The 15,458-nt window shown below is 37.4% G+C and overlaps 2 protein-coding genes across 2 annotated transcripts; one reads left to right on the forward strand and one right to left on the reverse strand.

Moving 5' to 3' along the window:
* Positions 1-707: 707 nt before the first annotated feature.
* Positions 708-3,158, reverse strand: LOC149565589 (uncharacterized). Its single transcript, XM_089816351.1, has one exon. The coding sequence runs from the start codon at positions 3,156-3,158 to the stop codon at positions 708-710; it is 2,451 nt and encodes an 816-aa protein (XP_089672477.1).
* Positions 2,709-10,665, forward strand: LOC149565590 (uncharacterized). The gene is made up of 11 exons (XM_089819115.1): positions 2,709-3,652; positions 5,384-5,445; positions 5,557-5,618; positions 5,709-8,396; positions 8,498-8,570; positions 8,667-8,786; positions 8,876-8,977; positions 9,252-9,308; positions 9,418-9,474; positions 9,558-9,664; positions 10,284-10,665. The coding sequence occupies exons 1-11, from the start codon at positions 3,490-3,492 to the stop codon at positions 10,387-10,389; spliced, it is 3,597 nt and encodes a 1,198-aa protein (XP_089675241.1). The 5' UTR covers positions 2,709-3,489; the 3' UTR covers positions 10,390-10,665.
* Positions 10,666-15,458: the final 4,793 nt, after the last annotated feature.

A 15,458-nucleotide genomic window follows, 5' to 3' on the forward strand; every position in this document is an offset into this window, starting at 1 on the left:
AAAATAATAATCTTTGCTAAGACAGGCAGGCCCAAGAAAGTGAAGTTTCGAAAAAAGGGGGGTTTAATCTTTGGAAACCGTTGGACTAATAAATGAAATTATTATTAAAATATGTTTCATTAACCTCTTTTAGACGTGAGTTACGGTTATGGCCTCTTTTAAGGGGTTTGGAGGCATTTTGGACAGGGAGGAGAACTTGATTTTTGCTCATTCTTTGTTATTCTTCAGAGGCTGCCAAACCTGTGGAGAAGGAGACCCAAGAACGGGAGTTTGCAGGTTTCCAGGGAGACCCAAGAATGGGAGTTTGCAGGTTTCCAGGAAGGCTAAGGATGGGAGTTTGAAGCCATTCTATGTGCATGCTCATACAGAGTTTGCCTTTGTGCTGAACAGTGTAGATTTGTGGGTTTTTGGGTGTGTTTTTTGCATGAGTTTGGTGTTTTTAGTTGAGTATTTCATATCAGTTTTGGTTGCTGCTGTATTTCAGACTTTAAGCTGTTAAAATAGAGCTAAATATATGTATTGGGACGTGATTAAACTTCTGAGATAGTTTATTAGTGTTTTTGTGGTGTTTCCGGGCATTTTTGTGAAAGGAAGGAGAAAAGAAGAAAAGGAAGAGAGCAATCACCGACCTCAAACAGGCCACCAACTAGGGAGAAACTAGGAGCAAGGAGGCGAGGGGAGACCGACGGACTCAGAACACCAAAGGATCAAGGTCGTTGGTCTTTAGTCAGCAAAGGAAGCCACGAAGGGTTTAAGGTCCACCCATCGTCTCTGTTGAGGTTGACAGGGTGACTGCTGATAACTATAGCTTCTTTGAGCTTCCTTTTAAAATAGTTGTCCTCCTTGGATACGATTTGGGCATCTTCTAAACAAATGTGGTGCTTAGTGGCTGACAAGTGCTCCGCTAAAGCAGACTGATGAACCCTGTTGTGTCTAATGTCGGCACTATGCTCCTTGATTCTAGTGCTGAAAGAGCGACCAGTTTCACCAATATACGGAATCCCGCAAGAGCAAGAAACTTTGTAGACTCCTGATGCTGAAAAAACATTAATGGCATCTTTGAGAGCGGGGGTACGATTCTTGAGCCTAAACCAAGGTTTGAAGGCCACGCGTAGGCCTTTTCTGCTCAGAATCTTGGCAAGTTTCTGGGAGACCCCATCTATAAAGGGAAGTGACACAACAGCGAGAGGCGGAGAGGGGTTGGGTTGGGGAGGAGAGAGGGAAAAAAAGAAAGAGCGAGCACGGACAAAGGCCCTAGAGATTTGTTTGTGGGAGTACCCATTTAGTCTAAAGACTTGGCGGAGGTGGGTCAACTCCGAATTTAAGTGGTCATCATCACAAATCCTGAGGGCTCTTAAGGCTAAGGTCTTGAGCGTGCCAACTTTTTGGCTCGGATGGTGGTGAGAAGAAGCATGAAGGTACAGATCGGTGTGCGTGGCCTTCCGAAACACTCGACGTCCCAGAGAGCCGTCTGGTTTCTTAATGAGTAAAATATCAAGTAAGGGCAATTGATTGTTGGTTTCAAGCTCTTTGGTAAAAGCAATGCTAGGAGAGATGTTGTTGAGATGAATGTGAAACTCTTCTAGTTTATCAATACCATGGGGCCAGCAAACATTGGTATCATCAACGTACCGCTTCCACCATTTAGGCTTGAGGGGGAAAGAGTGGAGGGCCAGCTCTTCAAAGTGCTCCATATAAAGGTTAGCAATAACCGGGGAGAGTGGGGAGCCCACGGCGACCCCATCCACTTGTTCAAAGAAAGTCCCTTGGAAGGAGAAGAAGGTGGACCTTAAACAAAGATCAACCAGATTAGCGATCTCAACATTAGTTTTCCTTTCCACAATACCAACGACGTCAGGAATAGGAACCTTCGTGAAGAGGGAGACCACATCAAAGCTAACCAAGATGTCATTCTCATCTAGTTTGGACTCTTTGATGAAGCTAACAAAGTGGGAGGAATCCTTGATGAAGGAGTTGGAATGGCCAAGAAGCGGAGAGATAAGCTTGGCAAGATGGGCGGCAAGATGGTAAGTGGGAGAACCTCTGGTGTCCACGGTGGGTCTAAGGGGAATGCCAGTTTTGTGAATCTTGGGGACACCATAGATGCGAGGGGTTAACTCTTTGGACGGTAAAAGCCTCTTTTTTGTGACATCATCAAAAGAAGAGGAGGAAATGGCCCTTCTAACATTCTTGGAAATCTTAGAGCATGGGTTGAAGGAGAGGGGTTTGTAGCTGCTAGAATCAGAGAGAAGATCTGTCATTTTAGCAAGGTAGTCATGCCTGTTCATAATGACAGTAGCATTGCCTTTGTCTACTTTGACAAGTATAACATCGTTATTTTTCAAAAAATTGTTGAAGGCCATGGATTCTCTCTTCGAGGTGTTACGCTTAGGAGGTTTAGCATGTCTAAGTGTAACCGCACAGTCCTGCCGAATTTCATCAGCAACATCATGGGGGAGCGAACGGATGGCACTCTCAATCTCCACTAAGAAATCCACACGCGGAACCTCATGGGGGGCAAGGGCAAAATTGAGACCACGCTTGACAAAATTAAAAGTTAGCGGGTCAAGAAAAGCACTGGAAAGATTAACCACTAATTTGTTCTCCCAACCAGAAATGGTGGGGGCCACGCTTGCAAGGTTGACCGGGCTAGAAGTGGAAAAAGGGAGAGAATGGTTTGAGGGACGCTCCAAAAAGTTATTGGTTGTAACGAGAGGAGGGGTAGGCGGAGATCGCGGGCTCAAATGGGGAGAGGCAACATCAACCAAGATAGAATTAATGCAAGAAGGAGAGGAGTCAGAGAGGTTAGCGAAGGACGTACCCGGATGTAAATGCGATTGAACATCTTTATGCGGTTGGACGCCAAGTTGAGACACCCGCTGGTTACTAGCCGTTGGAGAGAAGGATCCGTTGGGAGGGAGTGACCGATGGGGGATCAATGCAAGCTCCTCTGTCTTCAGCGACTCCTGCTTCACGAGTTTAGGGGAGGATCTTGGCGAGAAGACAGAAAACACATTCCGCTGCGTGCTAGTAGAGTTGGAAAGTGGCGGCAATGATTTATACTTAGAAGGGTCAGCATGGGGGGAATTTTGCTTCGCTGGTGCAGGGGAAGGTATTGTGTCTATCGCCAGTACAGTCAGATGTTTCGCTGACAGCATCTGACAGTACTGTCAGCATCAAGTGCGCGCAGCAATCGTTTATACCTGCCCGGCTCGGTGCAGGGCCAAGATTTTGGGTGTTACAAGAGTGATTTTGATTTTATGTACATGATCCAGCTGTTTTCTTCCCGCCCGGTCCCATCCCTGTTGCATGGCACCTCGACAATTATTATAAATTGACGGGGCCTCGTTTGGACAAGCAACATGGAAATGTTGGATTTTTTGCATTCTTTGTCACTCATGGCGAGAGAGAAGTGAAGCGTCCATCAGGCCTGCATCTCTTTGTGTTTGGAGAGTATTTGAGATTGAGAGGCAGAGGTGAATTCACACCATGGAAGTGGAGGCTTTTCAGGAATGTTGGAAGGAAGAATCTCTCACCTTCGTGAGGGAAGAGTTTTATGAGAGTATTCAAGCTCCCAAGTGGTTTGATTTTACCCTTCCTGTCCCAGAGGAACCTCTAATTGACGACAATGCATGGTTTTGTGTTCGAGTTGGTATGTTCTATTCCATAACCTCATTGTGCTTTCATAGTTTTTTTTTTGTTCTTGTCATTGTTCCAGTAGTTTGCGTCAGATTTCTATCATACCCACTCCGAATTTCTTCATCTCTGCCTATCTTTCATGGCTTTTGAGGTTTTCGGGTCTAGGTCATTTAGGGGTTTCAGAGGCTTATGGGGATCTGAGGGGTTTGGGCGAACCCACTGAGGGATTAATGTTCTTCCGTCTCTTCTGTAGAGAGGGAAGTTGATGTTCCCACATGATCATTTGTAAGACGCGCAATCAAACGGTATCTTATTGGCCAAATCCATCGTTGGAAGAGAAAGTATATATCTCATGGTGGAGGGTGCATGAGATTTTATCTATCTAGAGAGTGTATACCTTCTAGATGAAATTTTAGTAGATTTGAAATTACCGCACTGAGTTAGACACACGGTTGATCTTTTTTCTTGGCAATGGGGTCACTAGAAAGAGCCAAGATGTCAGAAACTAATCAAATTAGGCAGCTTATTCCAGAAGAGCATTGTATTTTGACACACAAATTGTATAAAAAAACCAGGCATTCAGGTAGTTATTCATTAAAGGTCATACTTCAAACAGAGGTACCATATCATATAGGGACACATATCATGCATAGAAGGGATCGTTGAGGGTGGGACAATGAAACCTGCAGAGATCAGATTATACAGGGAGCGCACTATATCTATATTGTCAGAAAGCAGTTGTACTCTTATCCCCAAAAGCCCAAAAGGAAAGCAAAGGGAAATCGATCGTGGTTTGGATAATCTTTTTTCGGAAGTTCTGCCTAGAGTAGTCTTTGTTGTGAAAAATAATATCGGTGATTGTTTATAGGTTTTAAATGCTTTTTGAATTTGCATTATTTCATTCGTCAACGGATAGATAAATGAACAATTCTCTCTTTTTCCGATATCAAGTTGGTTGGATTTGCATTTTTGCATCAATGGAAACCATAATCTTCATCCCAAGAAAACTTTGAGCTCTGTCTGTTTCTCGAGTAAAAGGATTCTGTGTCCTCCACCTGGGGAGGTAGAAGTGCACTTGTGAGATTGTGTAATAGAGAGAACCTATCCAGTATCCAATGAACTTGGGAGATAGTTTCACCTCTCCCAGAAGAGGGGAAGTACACCACATTTCTCAAGCGGAGGAAGGACTAGGGATAGAGCCTATCCAATTTTACTCTTGGATGTTACATTGCTTGATTGAACAATGACAGGGTTCAAACTTGGTATTCCCCCCGTTGATCGCTGTAACTTAATGTGAGGGCTGATGAGGTCGCTTTGCTTCAGAATTAAAATATTGAGAATAAAGTTTGTATAGTTCAATGGCATGCATGGGGTAGTCGTCCTGATTTCATATTCAGAAGTATTCTGTAGATTGAATTAGGAACTTCAGGTGATGGGTTTAATAATATAATTCAGATTTACTAGAGATGGTCCCATTTCTCCTAATTGCATATTCTTTAGATGTAGTTTATCTAGATCTGCAGTTTGTCATTGTATCTTATTTGATTTTTCAACTCCACAATGATTACTATCTATTTATGCATGAGATTGCTAATTTTTTGTTTCCAGTTCATTTATTAGGTCAAAAAATAATTTGTTTGTGATTGACTTAAACTTTTCTAGTTTGAATGATTCTATTTTATGTTATGAACTTATGTATAGAACGAAAACTTTTGATGTTGATTTGTTTTCTGTTCTGATTTAGGATGTGATCAGAAACATGGCATGCTCTTGGATCAAACACCTAAACCTTCTTACTTGCTGAAGGTTGGGATTATTTTATTCCTTTCGGTATACAATATCTCAATTGTTATATGTACTTGTTATTTGATGATTCTAACTAGAAGGATGACTGCTGATTTTCTGCCTTATATTCAGCCTCAAGCATCCAAATCTGTTGGGTTTCTTTCCAAGTCACCCACAATGGAGGGTAAATCCAGGTGAGGTCTATCATCATTTCATACACTTATTCTCTGGAGGCACTAACCATTAGTTCCCATGCTGACTTTGGCCTTGCATGCTGCTATCAGCGTTAGGCCAAGACTAAGAGCTCAGTTATCTACCCCAACTTCAAAGGGCAAGGACAGAACACCAGGGAAAGCAAAACCTACAGTTATGTCTGCTAGCAAACTTAGACATAAACAATGTGAGGAGAACGAGGATCCAAACTCAACAGATATTGGAACCCTTAATTGCAAACTGGTTGTCATTGGTGCTGAAGGCCTTTCATCTCTGAAACCATCATCCAATACAGATGGGTTGGACAGTTTAAAGGAGAATCCACCAGGTATCTTGACAGGAGAACAGGTAGTTCCAGCATCCGATATCAATTTAACGCCACAAAATCAATCTATCAATAAAGTCACTGCAGCCTTTTCCACACCCCGGATTAAGAAAAATCACTCAGTAAAAAGAGAACCCTTCAGAAGTAACCCAGCTTTGTCAAAGGGGACGAATACTGCTGCTAGAAGCAAAGCAGCTGCACCAAGGCGCATATTATTTGAAACTCCAACTAAATCTGTGAAGAAGACTCCGTCAAAAGACCTTACACCCGTGAGAAAACACTTTTCTAATCCTAAAAAACACGAACAGTTTGCTGCAAATGATAATAAATACTCTTCATCTGCAAAGGAAACTCCTAGGGTGTGTTTAACTCCTTGCAGTCTCCAGCCTAGTGAGTCTCCTCTTTCAAAGGTTCATAATTCCCCAAGTTCTTCAAAACCAAAAGATTCTAGAAAAGCAAGAAATCACCTTCGATCAAATAGAAAAGTCCTTGTCTCTGAACAAAGTAATGAGAAAGAAAGTTTAACAAGGGCAATTGTACAGGAAACGGATTTGGTACAGGGGAAGGTTGGAAGCACTTGTACAGATGGAGGGTGTAGTCAGAATCAATCATCAATTAAACAGTCACACACTGGCAACAATGATGAACAGAATCCTCCAATATATCCTGGAGAAACTAGTAAAGAAGGAAATTCCAATTTAACTGGGAAGCATGAATCTCGAACGGAAGAACAATATGTGGCACAGCTTGCTTCTATAATTCCTGGCAAGCGATTAACCTATGGCATTAGTGAGATAGAAATCCAGAAAGCATCTGAGAGCTATGGTGCAGAGGAATCTACATCTAATCAAGATGAAGGAAATGGGGTGGAGTTCTTCAAAGATTTGAGAAAGGGCAAGGAAAACAAGAATCAAAATCATTCCGATGGGAAAATTGAGATAGCAAATCTCGAAGTTAGACAGAATGATGATCAGAGTAAATTTGATGAGGAAGCTGATGATCATCATCTAGAAATGAGAGGTCGTGAAGCTGAGATGAATTTGACCACAGAAAATAGAGTAGCTAGAGAACTAACATTGATAAAAAATTCGCTTCCTTCTGAATTAGTGTCCAACCTTCAAAATGAATCTGATGGGAAAAATGAGAAAGAAATTCTTAAAGACAAAAAGAATGATGATGAGCGTATTCAATATGTGATGCCTATTGATGGAAGTCTACAGGAGAAAGAAAAGAATGATGGTTCTGCTTCTGAGTCAGTGTTAAGTGGTAGAAATATAAGGGTGATAGAAACGACAGCTCAGAAAACTGAATTTGATGTGAAGCACAATGAACAAAACTTAGGAGACGGGGCTAATAAATTTGTTATGTGCTGCTCAGCTGCTGAAAACAAAGGATCCGATGCTGAAAATTCAATTATAATTTGGATGGGGTCTGAATCTGAGTCTAAACTTGAAGTTGATTCTGATCAGAGAGCTGAGACAAAAACTGAAGATGGAAAACTTGATGGGAAAGATGCATTAGATGTCAGACATAATGATAACAATCTAAAAGAACGAAAAACTGAAGTGATGAATTCTGGTACTGAAAACCAGAAAGTGGGTGAAGTTCTGACACTTTTTGACTTTGGGCATACAAGAGCCATGCTAGAAACTGGAGTTGTAGTTGAGTCTTCAAAGTTTGTGTCCAAGGCTATGGGAAAAAGGGATCATTTTTATCTGAAGAACAAGCAAAATTTAAAGGAGAATGAAGATCATGTTATATTTGATGAAGAGCATGACATCAGAGGAACAAAAGAAGGGAAAGCAGGGGAAGCCATTCAGTTGGAGTCTGATTTAAAATTTCAGAGCAAGAGATTCCACAAAGATGTAAGTTCAGATTCTAGGAAGTGTTTGGAGGTTATTGCGAATGTTGCAGTTCAATGTGTGAAAGAAGATAATAGTGATTCAATGCAAAAGATAGATAAAGATGACTTGGTACCTGAAAATGGCGAGAATGTAGGCCTTTCTTGCAACAAGCTAAAAGACCATACCATTAAGGTTGATATTTCTGATTCCGGGACTTGCCTTTCAGAGGTTAATCACCAGGTTCATCTTGTAGGAAATGAGATAATCAAAGCTGATGTCTGCCACACAAACTGTTTAGAAACTTTTGAGGATTACCGCCATGGAGGATCAAATTGTCTTCAATCAAAGCCCGATAGAAGTTCTCAGTTATTTATTTCAGGTTCCTTATGCAGTGAAGTTGTTTGTCAGCTACCAAGGAACCGTGACGAAACACCTCAAATTGCTGAACTCAAAAAAAATGAGGAGATTGGGTTGTTTGACAGAGATTGTTTCCCGCATTCAAAATCGGATGGAGCTGTTGGAATTTTAGCTGTTGCAGATTGTGCTGTAAACAAAGAAAATCTCTCCACTCCATCAAAAGGAGAGAAGAGGTAAGCTATCTATTCTCTTTATCATTTTCTTTGTATAAAGGAATTTGTATTTTGATCTAGAAACTCCAAAATTGATATGATTTCTTACAATCTTTCAACAGGACAAGTGGTGAGATGAACTCAAAGATAAATTGTTCTAATGGTGAAGCCTGTCAAGATGATAGTTGCTGCATGGTTGGCCTCCCAATTATTTCATTTATTGCTATATCAGTTTATCTTCACCTAGAAAAACATGCATGGTATATTAATTAATAATCTCTCTGTTAACAGGCGTTCTCCACATGCCAGACAGCACTGCCAACAAAAGTTTATGGTACATCTACACCACATGCATTCAACCATAAGAAGATTAAACCTACATTGCCTAAACCTTTTCGATTGAGAACTGCGGTATGCAAATGGTCTTTCTGGAAGAGAACAATTTTGGAATCTTATTATTACTTTACAGCAACATATGATTTGTATGTTCTTTCTTGTAGGAAAGAGGAGAGCGTAAGGAGAACAGCCTCCACAAGAGAACACAAGTTGCGGAAGAAAATGAAACCTCGCCAATGAGGGCAATAAGGGCAAACAAAATGCAGGTTAGCCCCTTTTTTCTTGGTAGTTTGAATTCACACTTAGGCAACTTAAATTTTGTGTAGCTTTGAGGAGAAGATAGACATGATTAAAATTTAGAAACCGTTAATGTTCTGGATCTAAATAAAACTTGTTATATAGACGATCATGCAAGGTAAAGGTCTTTCTTGAAGATAACTAATAACAGGTCTTTCATGAAGCTGTTTTCTAATAATTATGAGCTTAGAAACTTTAAATTCTGTAATCTTGATTGCTTTTCATAATTATTTTCCACAACAGGGTAACCACTCACATATTGATCCATCAAAGCACGGGAAACCTGAAACACCTAAATCTGTGAGTGTTTTGTGTGAAGCAACGCTTGAGGGCTTCATTATTTGGAGTTTCTCCTTGTATCTATCACTAACACCCTCTTTTTATTTGAATGTTTTTTCTGATATGGTAGCATGAAGGGAAACTCAAATCCAGACCTAGGAATATTGATGTTGTCAAAGCAAAAATGGTAAACTGATTCCTATACTCTATGTTGACTTATTAAATAATTAACATGCTGAAATTTAAATGCTGACATAATTCAATCTCTAGTTGGATGACATAGGAGAAGAAATAAAAAGCATTCCAGAGGAGGCACTACACCATCGGCCTGTTGTTAAGATGCCAAACTTTTGCAAACCACCTTTCAAACCTATGAGGTGTCTTGCTCTCTCCTTTTCTTTTCAAAACTTCTAGAGTTTACATTATTTGTTGAATGTTGACCTTAAATTCTCTATAAAACCCCATTTCCTGTACTAACAACTTTGCTAGTAATTGTTGCTCTGCTCATTTTATTGAAAGCGAAGAGTATTTGTTCTTATAAAGCATAACCTCTAGGTTATGGTTGTTATCATCTGAAACGTAATATGCATCTAATTTGTATGCAGGACAGTAACATTGTGGCATCTAATTGATGATTTTATTCCATTCTAATATCTGATTCAGATGTTTCTTCTATCTTAATAAATTAACTAGAATTTGTGTTGATGATTTTATTCCATTCTAATATCTGATTCAGATGTTTCTTCTATCTTAATAAATTATCTAGAATTTGTGTTGATGATTTTATTCCATTCTAATATCTGATTCAGATGTTTCTTCTATCTTAATAAATTATCTAGAATTTGTGTTGAGTTATTTCTAAGGTAGCTAGTTTGGATTTTGTATCCTACGTAACTTTCTTTTAGAATAAAAAAGATTTGGCATGATCCAATGCGATCCGGGAAGCTTAAAGGACTAAAACTTACTTCACTGATCTGTTTGGTGATGATGTTATAGATCAACTAAAAAGCTGACAACACCCAAGGAGCCAAATTTTCATCCCATGCACTCCAAAAGGGACTGTACGAAAGGAGTGGAATCATCGGTCAGAGCTGCAGTTTGAATTTCAATCTGGTGTTTGTTCAATCATTCTTGAAATCGCGACAATTCTACGATTCTTTATTCTTATCAAGTGTAAAATAAGAGGCTTAGATGCGGATGTTGTAAATTATGTGCCCGAGATTTTATTGCTTGTATGTATATTTGAGCGTAATTCGTTCAGAGAAGCCTTTTCCAGCAGTCGAAGAATGTAATACTCTGCTGATGCAAAACAGTCTGTAAAGTAAATAATTTTTTTTTGAGAGTAATGACAATTTTTAGTAAGATAAGCATTATTAAAGTATTATTTATTAAATTTTGATTTATTTTAATATAATTAAAAAAAACGAAGTTGAAAAATGTATCATTCTATTGAAGGATTCGAATAGTATAGATTAGGTCTTTATTGTCTATTAAAATGATATTAAGGGTATTTATAAAAAAAAGTTTTTGAAAATTGTGTTAGTATGAATTATGTTATTCAGCGTAACGTTCCAATGTTTAATTCTCATATTTATTTGGGAAAGTTGAGTTTTTATTAAGTCTTTGAATGATTTTCTTTACATTAGGATATTTAATTATAAAAAATATAATAGTAAAAGTAAAAATGTATTCTTAACATCTTTTCTATTTGTGTTGGATTTTGTTTTAGACTCTTTTCGGCTTGCAATGTTTTAATTGTTTTATACAATTCACATTTAGATAGAGATAGATAGATGATTTTTGATGTCTATGAGGCTAAACATAGCCTATGGAACAACCTTTCAATTGAACCAACTTTAACAATTCTATTCTTTTTTTGTACATGCTGATGATGAGCCCACCTAACTTCTCAATGTTTTCCTCACTAAATAAGTTGTGCCAAGAGGTGCCAAATATAATATCCACAAATTTAAACCTGATATCCTTGTATGCCTCACACTCTAACACAAAGTGTTGCTTAGTTTCCACCTTTATTCCCAAGATTCTTTTGGCCTCTTCCATCACCTTGTTTCAAATTGTAGTTGATGAGAATTGGTTTTGAGTTGTGCAATATGATTTTTAGCTCTCCAAGCAATGTTGGCTCCAATGTATGCCTTTTAAAGTTGATCACACGTGGGGCTAATGTATATAATAGGTTTTTCCCTTCCAAGTCCATTTCCCCAATTTCTCTTATAAAATTTTTCCATAACAAAGATCTTTTTATCTTTATGGGACACATGTTGAAATGAATATTCCATTTGCTCACCCACTTGATGTTTTGTTGCATCCATATCTTTTTACGTTTGCACAAAATATCATAAAAGACCACTTTAGGCCATCTACCTTCACACATTTTTTTAGTTCTTTTTAGATAACTAATGAGGTGAACCATAGCAATTGCCTCTATAGGTGCGGCCCCAACTTCACTGAATATAATATCATATGAAATAGTATTTCTTTTAAATTTCAAACTTGTTTATGATCCAATGCTTTTGGATCCCCTTGATTTGTTTCCACTGTAAGGTTGTAAGGTTGAAGTGTTGTTGGCTCATATTTCACAACCATAGAGAACAATCAGCAGCACAAGAAGCCCAAATAAAGTTTGAGTAGTTTTCCAATCCCGAAGCTAAGCTGGGAAGGTTGTTTGAGAATGCACTTCTTTCCTTTCGACAACCTTCCTAGCTTAGCTTTTTGTTGAAATCAATCCCAAGGTATCTATACTCTGCAACTTCAAGTGATCTTGCAAACCATGAACAAATTTGGCAACCAAAATTCATCTAACTAGATACTCTCACCATTTTGCATGTCTAACCATTCTTCAAGTTTGTCAATATATAGCCCAAACAAAGTAGGAGATAGTGGACAACCCCATTTGACCCTTATATTACTCCTAAAGCACTTTGAATTGCCATATGAAGTTTTGATTTTGGCTTTCACCTCTTCATACATCTTATGAACAACTCTAAGATTTGTAGGGATCACCAATTCTTCCATCCTGAGCCAAAGATTATCCCTAGGGACAGTGCCGAAAGTCTTTTTAGAGTCTACAAAGCATAAAAATACCTCATCCTTTCTCTCCCATGCTTTATTGATAATATGCCTCAAGGTGATATAATGATTGATTGTCAAGTGCTTTGATCTAAAACTAGCTTGCCCTTTTGCATGTTTATAATTTTGTTCACCTCATTTGCTGATTCTATTCTCTATCATGCTACCGAAGAGTTTTGCAAATAGAGGGTTGATCATTATAGTCCTGTAGTTGGAGTAATTATTGACACCACCACTCATAGAAAAGGGTATAGCAAGGTCAATCATCCAGTCTCTAGGGAACCTGTGTTGGCTAATATTATTGAACATTTCTGGAGTGTGTAGTGCAAGGGTTTTCATGCCCCATTTAATGTACTCTACTTAAAATTCAGCCAAGTATTTTGCCTTACCAGGGCCCAACTTCTTAATACCCATCTCAACCAAGAGAGTGACAAGTCCTATTGGCAATGGGCCAGAGTCCCTTGCAGGTTTCACAACATGACTTAATTACCTCCCGTGGTTTTATACGACTATTGGTTGTATTAAGCATTGATAGGTCAATCTTTTGGTGCAACAACAACCCTATCCTTACTAACAATTGATATCAGAGCTTGGCACAGGTTTGAATCTCACAGGCCACAACAAGTGACACTAGGAGGGGGACTATTGGTAGTGGGCCAATGCCCCTCGTAGGATTCGTGACATGGCTTAACTGCTTCTTGTGGTTTTATAAGACTATTGGTTGTATCAGACATTGACATGTCAATTATTTGGTGCAACAACCACCACGTGCTTACTAATAGTTCCACCTCATCTTCTTTTTTCATAAAGTTTCTTAGCATTCTCAAACCATCGAGTGGCTATAATAGTATTTTCAGTTTGTTTGTTTCTTGGTTGTAATTCTTTCCAAAAACATTTTGGGTTATTTTTACTAAGAAAAATGAGCTCTTCTCTCCTTGTGAACAAAAAGTTTGTTTCTTTCTTTTTAAAAATTTGCTTGTACACTTAATGTCAAGACTTGTTTTATTAGACTCTCTTAGCTTTCTCCTAGCTAGTTTGCACTCCTTATCAAACCACACATTGGTTGGAAAACAATTTGTTTAAGGTTTCCTTTTCTTGATCTCTTGTACTTGGAAAGAGCCTTGTGAATGATGTTAGATAATGCATGGCTATTATCATGTACATGCATGCCCACGCCCTTATATATTCTCTCAAACATGGTTCTGAAGATGTCCCTCTTTTCTAAAGTCAATAATTTTTTCCTATGAAGGTCATTGTTGATGATTTCATTTTTTTTGCCCCAATTTGCCTATCCTCTTCCCACAACAAATTTATGTGCAACGGTCTATGATCTAATTTAAGAACCTATATGTGCTCCCTAATCATAACCTCGTCGATTCTCTCATATAGATTGTGTAAGCATATTACGTAATCAACCCCACTCGCACCATTGTAAGTAGATTTTATCCATCTAGCCAAACCATTACAAATAATTAAATCAAAAGTACCACACAAGATGACCAATTCTTCCCCAAAATAATTGCAAGCTTTAGCATCATCTGATACTCTTTCCCACTAATGTTCATCTTTTTTAAAAAAATAAAAATTCTATGAGCCAAATAGGATTATCATTTGCTTTGTAGCTAAACATGCCAACTTGATTATTCATTGTTCTAGCATTGATGTCTCCAACAAGAAGAACATCCCCGTGCTACGAAAATACAACATCCTTCTTTAAAGCTACATAAGGTTCTTTGTGATCTAACTTGCACTTTTTGTATATTTTAGAGGCCCGCAGAGAAAAGTAACATATTGTGGTCCTAAGTATACTGTTCTTTTTGTAGAAGTTGTGAAAACCAACTTCATAGATTGCCAAGAACACCTGCATGCAAATAACTTGTGCAAATAACAATTTTAGTAAAGGCGAGAATTCGGCGACAATCCACCGGCTTCGATTTCGTTTTTTGGGAGAATTTTATTTTCCATAGTTGAATTTATGGAGAACGGATTTCCACTTTTTGGAAACCGGAAATTGGAGGAGTTTGGTTTGAACTTGACCATATTTTATTTTATAATATAAATATCTGTCAAAGGCTATATACTATTGTTCTAAAACTTAATTAATTTTCATCAATTACAAACATTTTTTTTAATTAACTTAAATATTTTATAATATGATTTTTTTTTAATTGAGGTCATCCACAAACGAGCATTGGGTATTCGATAGAGGCCCACGCCCACGCATGATATGATTATTTTAAAATAAATTTATTTAATAAACACTTGCATCCCATAAATTATATAAATGATTGAAAAAGTAAAATATTAAAGTAACAAAATTTGTCAAAAAAGAATTCCACATCAATTTATTGATTCAATAAAAAAATATCAAATTTTATAAAATTAGATTTTGAATTAGTACACAAGCTAAATCACCCATTATATAAATTATTTTTAGTCATTTGTACCACTAGTTACATTATTTTAAAAACTTTATATCTTTTACACAATTGCATACTTTATAACAAATTTGATTTTTGCAACAAATTTTTAACTTAATTTAGATTTACTATTCAATGAAATAGAATTAACTACTCTATTTTAAAAAAATAAAAGTTCTAATACTTTAAATTTTTACATTTTTTTAACTTAATTGAACTATAATATCAGAATTACATTAGAGATATTCAAATAATGATAATTTTAAATTTTATTTATGCTTTTATATATTCAATTAATTATAGTAGAGATATTTATTATAACAAATAATACACCTAAAATTTGGAATGATGAATTTAAGAAATGATTTCTAATTGATTATAAAAAATCATGAAATATTTCTAATACTTTTTATTTTGATATGCATAATAATACTTACAATTTAACTTATGAAATATGTAAACCTAAATTTTGGAAAATATATTAATTTTTTAATAATATTATAGTAATAAATTTGCCTTGCCGGTTTGCCTTGCCCGTCTTTTCACTACTCCAATGTCGTTCACTGACATGAAATAAGTTCCTGTGTTTGCCATGCATTATTTCCCTCGTTTCAGAGTATAACATTAATTTAAAAGGGAAAGGGACTAGTTTTATTTATTAATC

Source organism: Cupressus sempervirens, chromosome 3 (genome assembly GCF_028749045.1).
Source record: "Cupressus sempervirens isolate cs-2001-9-10 chromosome 3, ASM2874904v1, whole genome shotgun sequence".
Lineage (NCBI taxonomy): Eukaryota > Viridiplantae > Streptophyta > Pinopsida > Cupressales > Cupressaceae > Cupressus > Cupressus sempervirens.

Bases quoted from the DNA above. Each gene is read 5' to 3' on its own strand.
- LOC149565590 (XM_089819115.1), top strand. From the start codon at position 3,490: ATGGAAGTGGAGGCTTTTCAGGAATGTTGGAAGGAAGAATCTCTCACC. The intron at 3,653-5,383 runs GTATGTTCTATT...GTTCTGATTTAG, and splicing joins ATGGTTTTGTGTTCGAGTTG to GATGTGATCAGAAACATGGC. The intron at 9,475-9,557 runs GTAAACTGATTC...TTCAATCTCTAG, and splicing joins ATGTTGTCAAAGCAAAAATG to TTGGATGACATAGGAGAAGA.
- LOC149565589 (XM_089816351.1), bottom strand. From the start codon at position 3,158: ATGCTGTCAGCGAAACATCTGACTGTACTGGCGATAGACACAATACCT.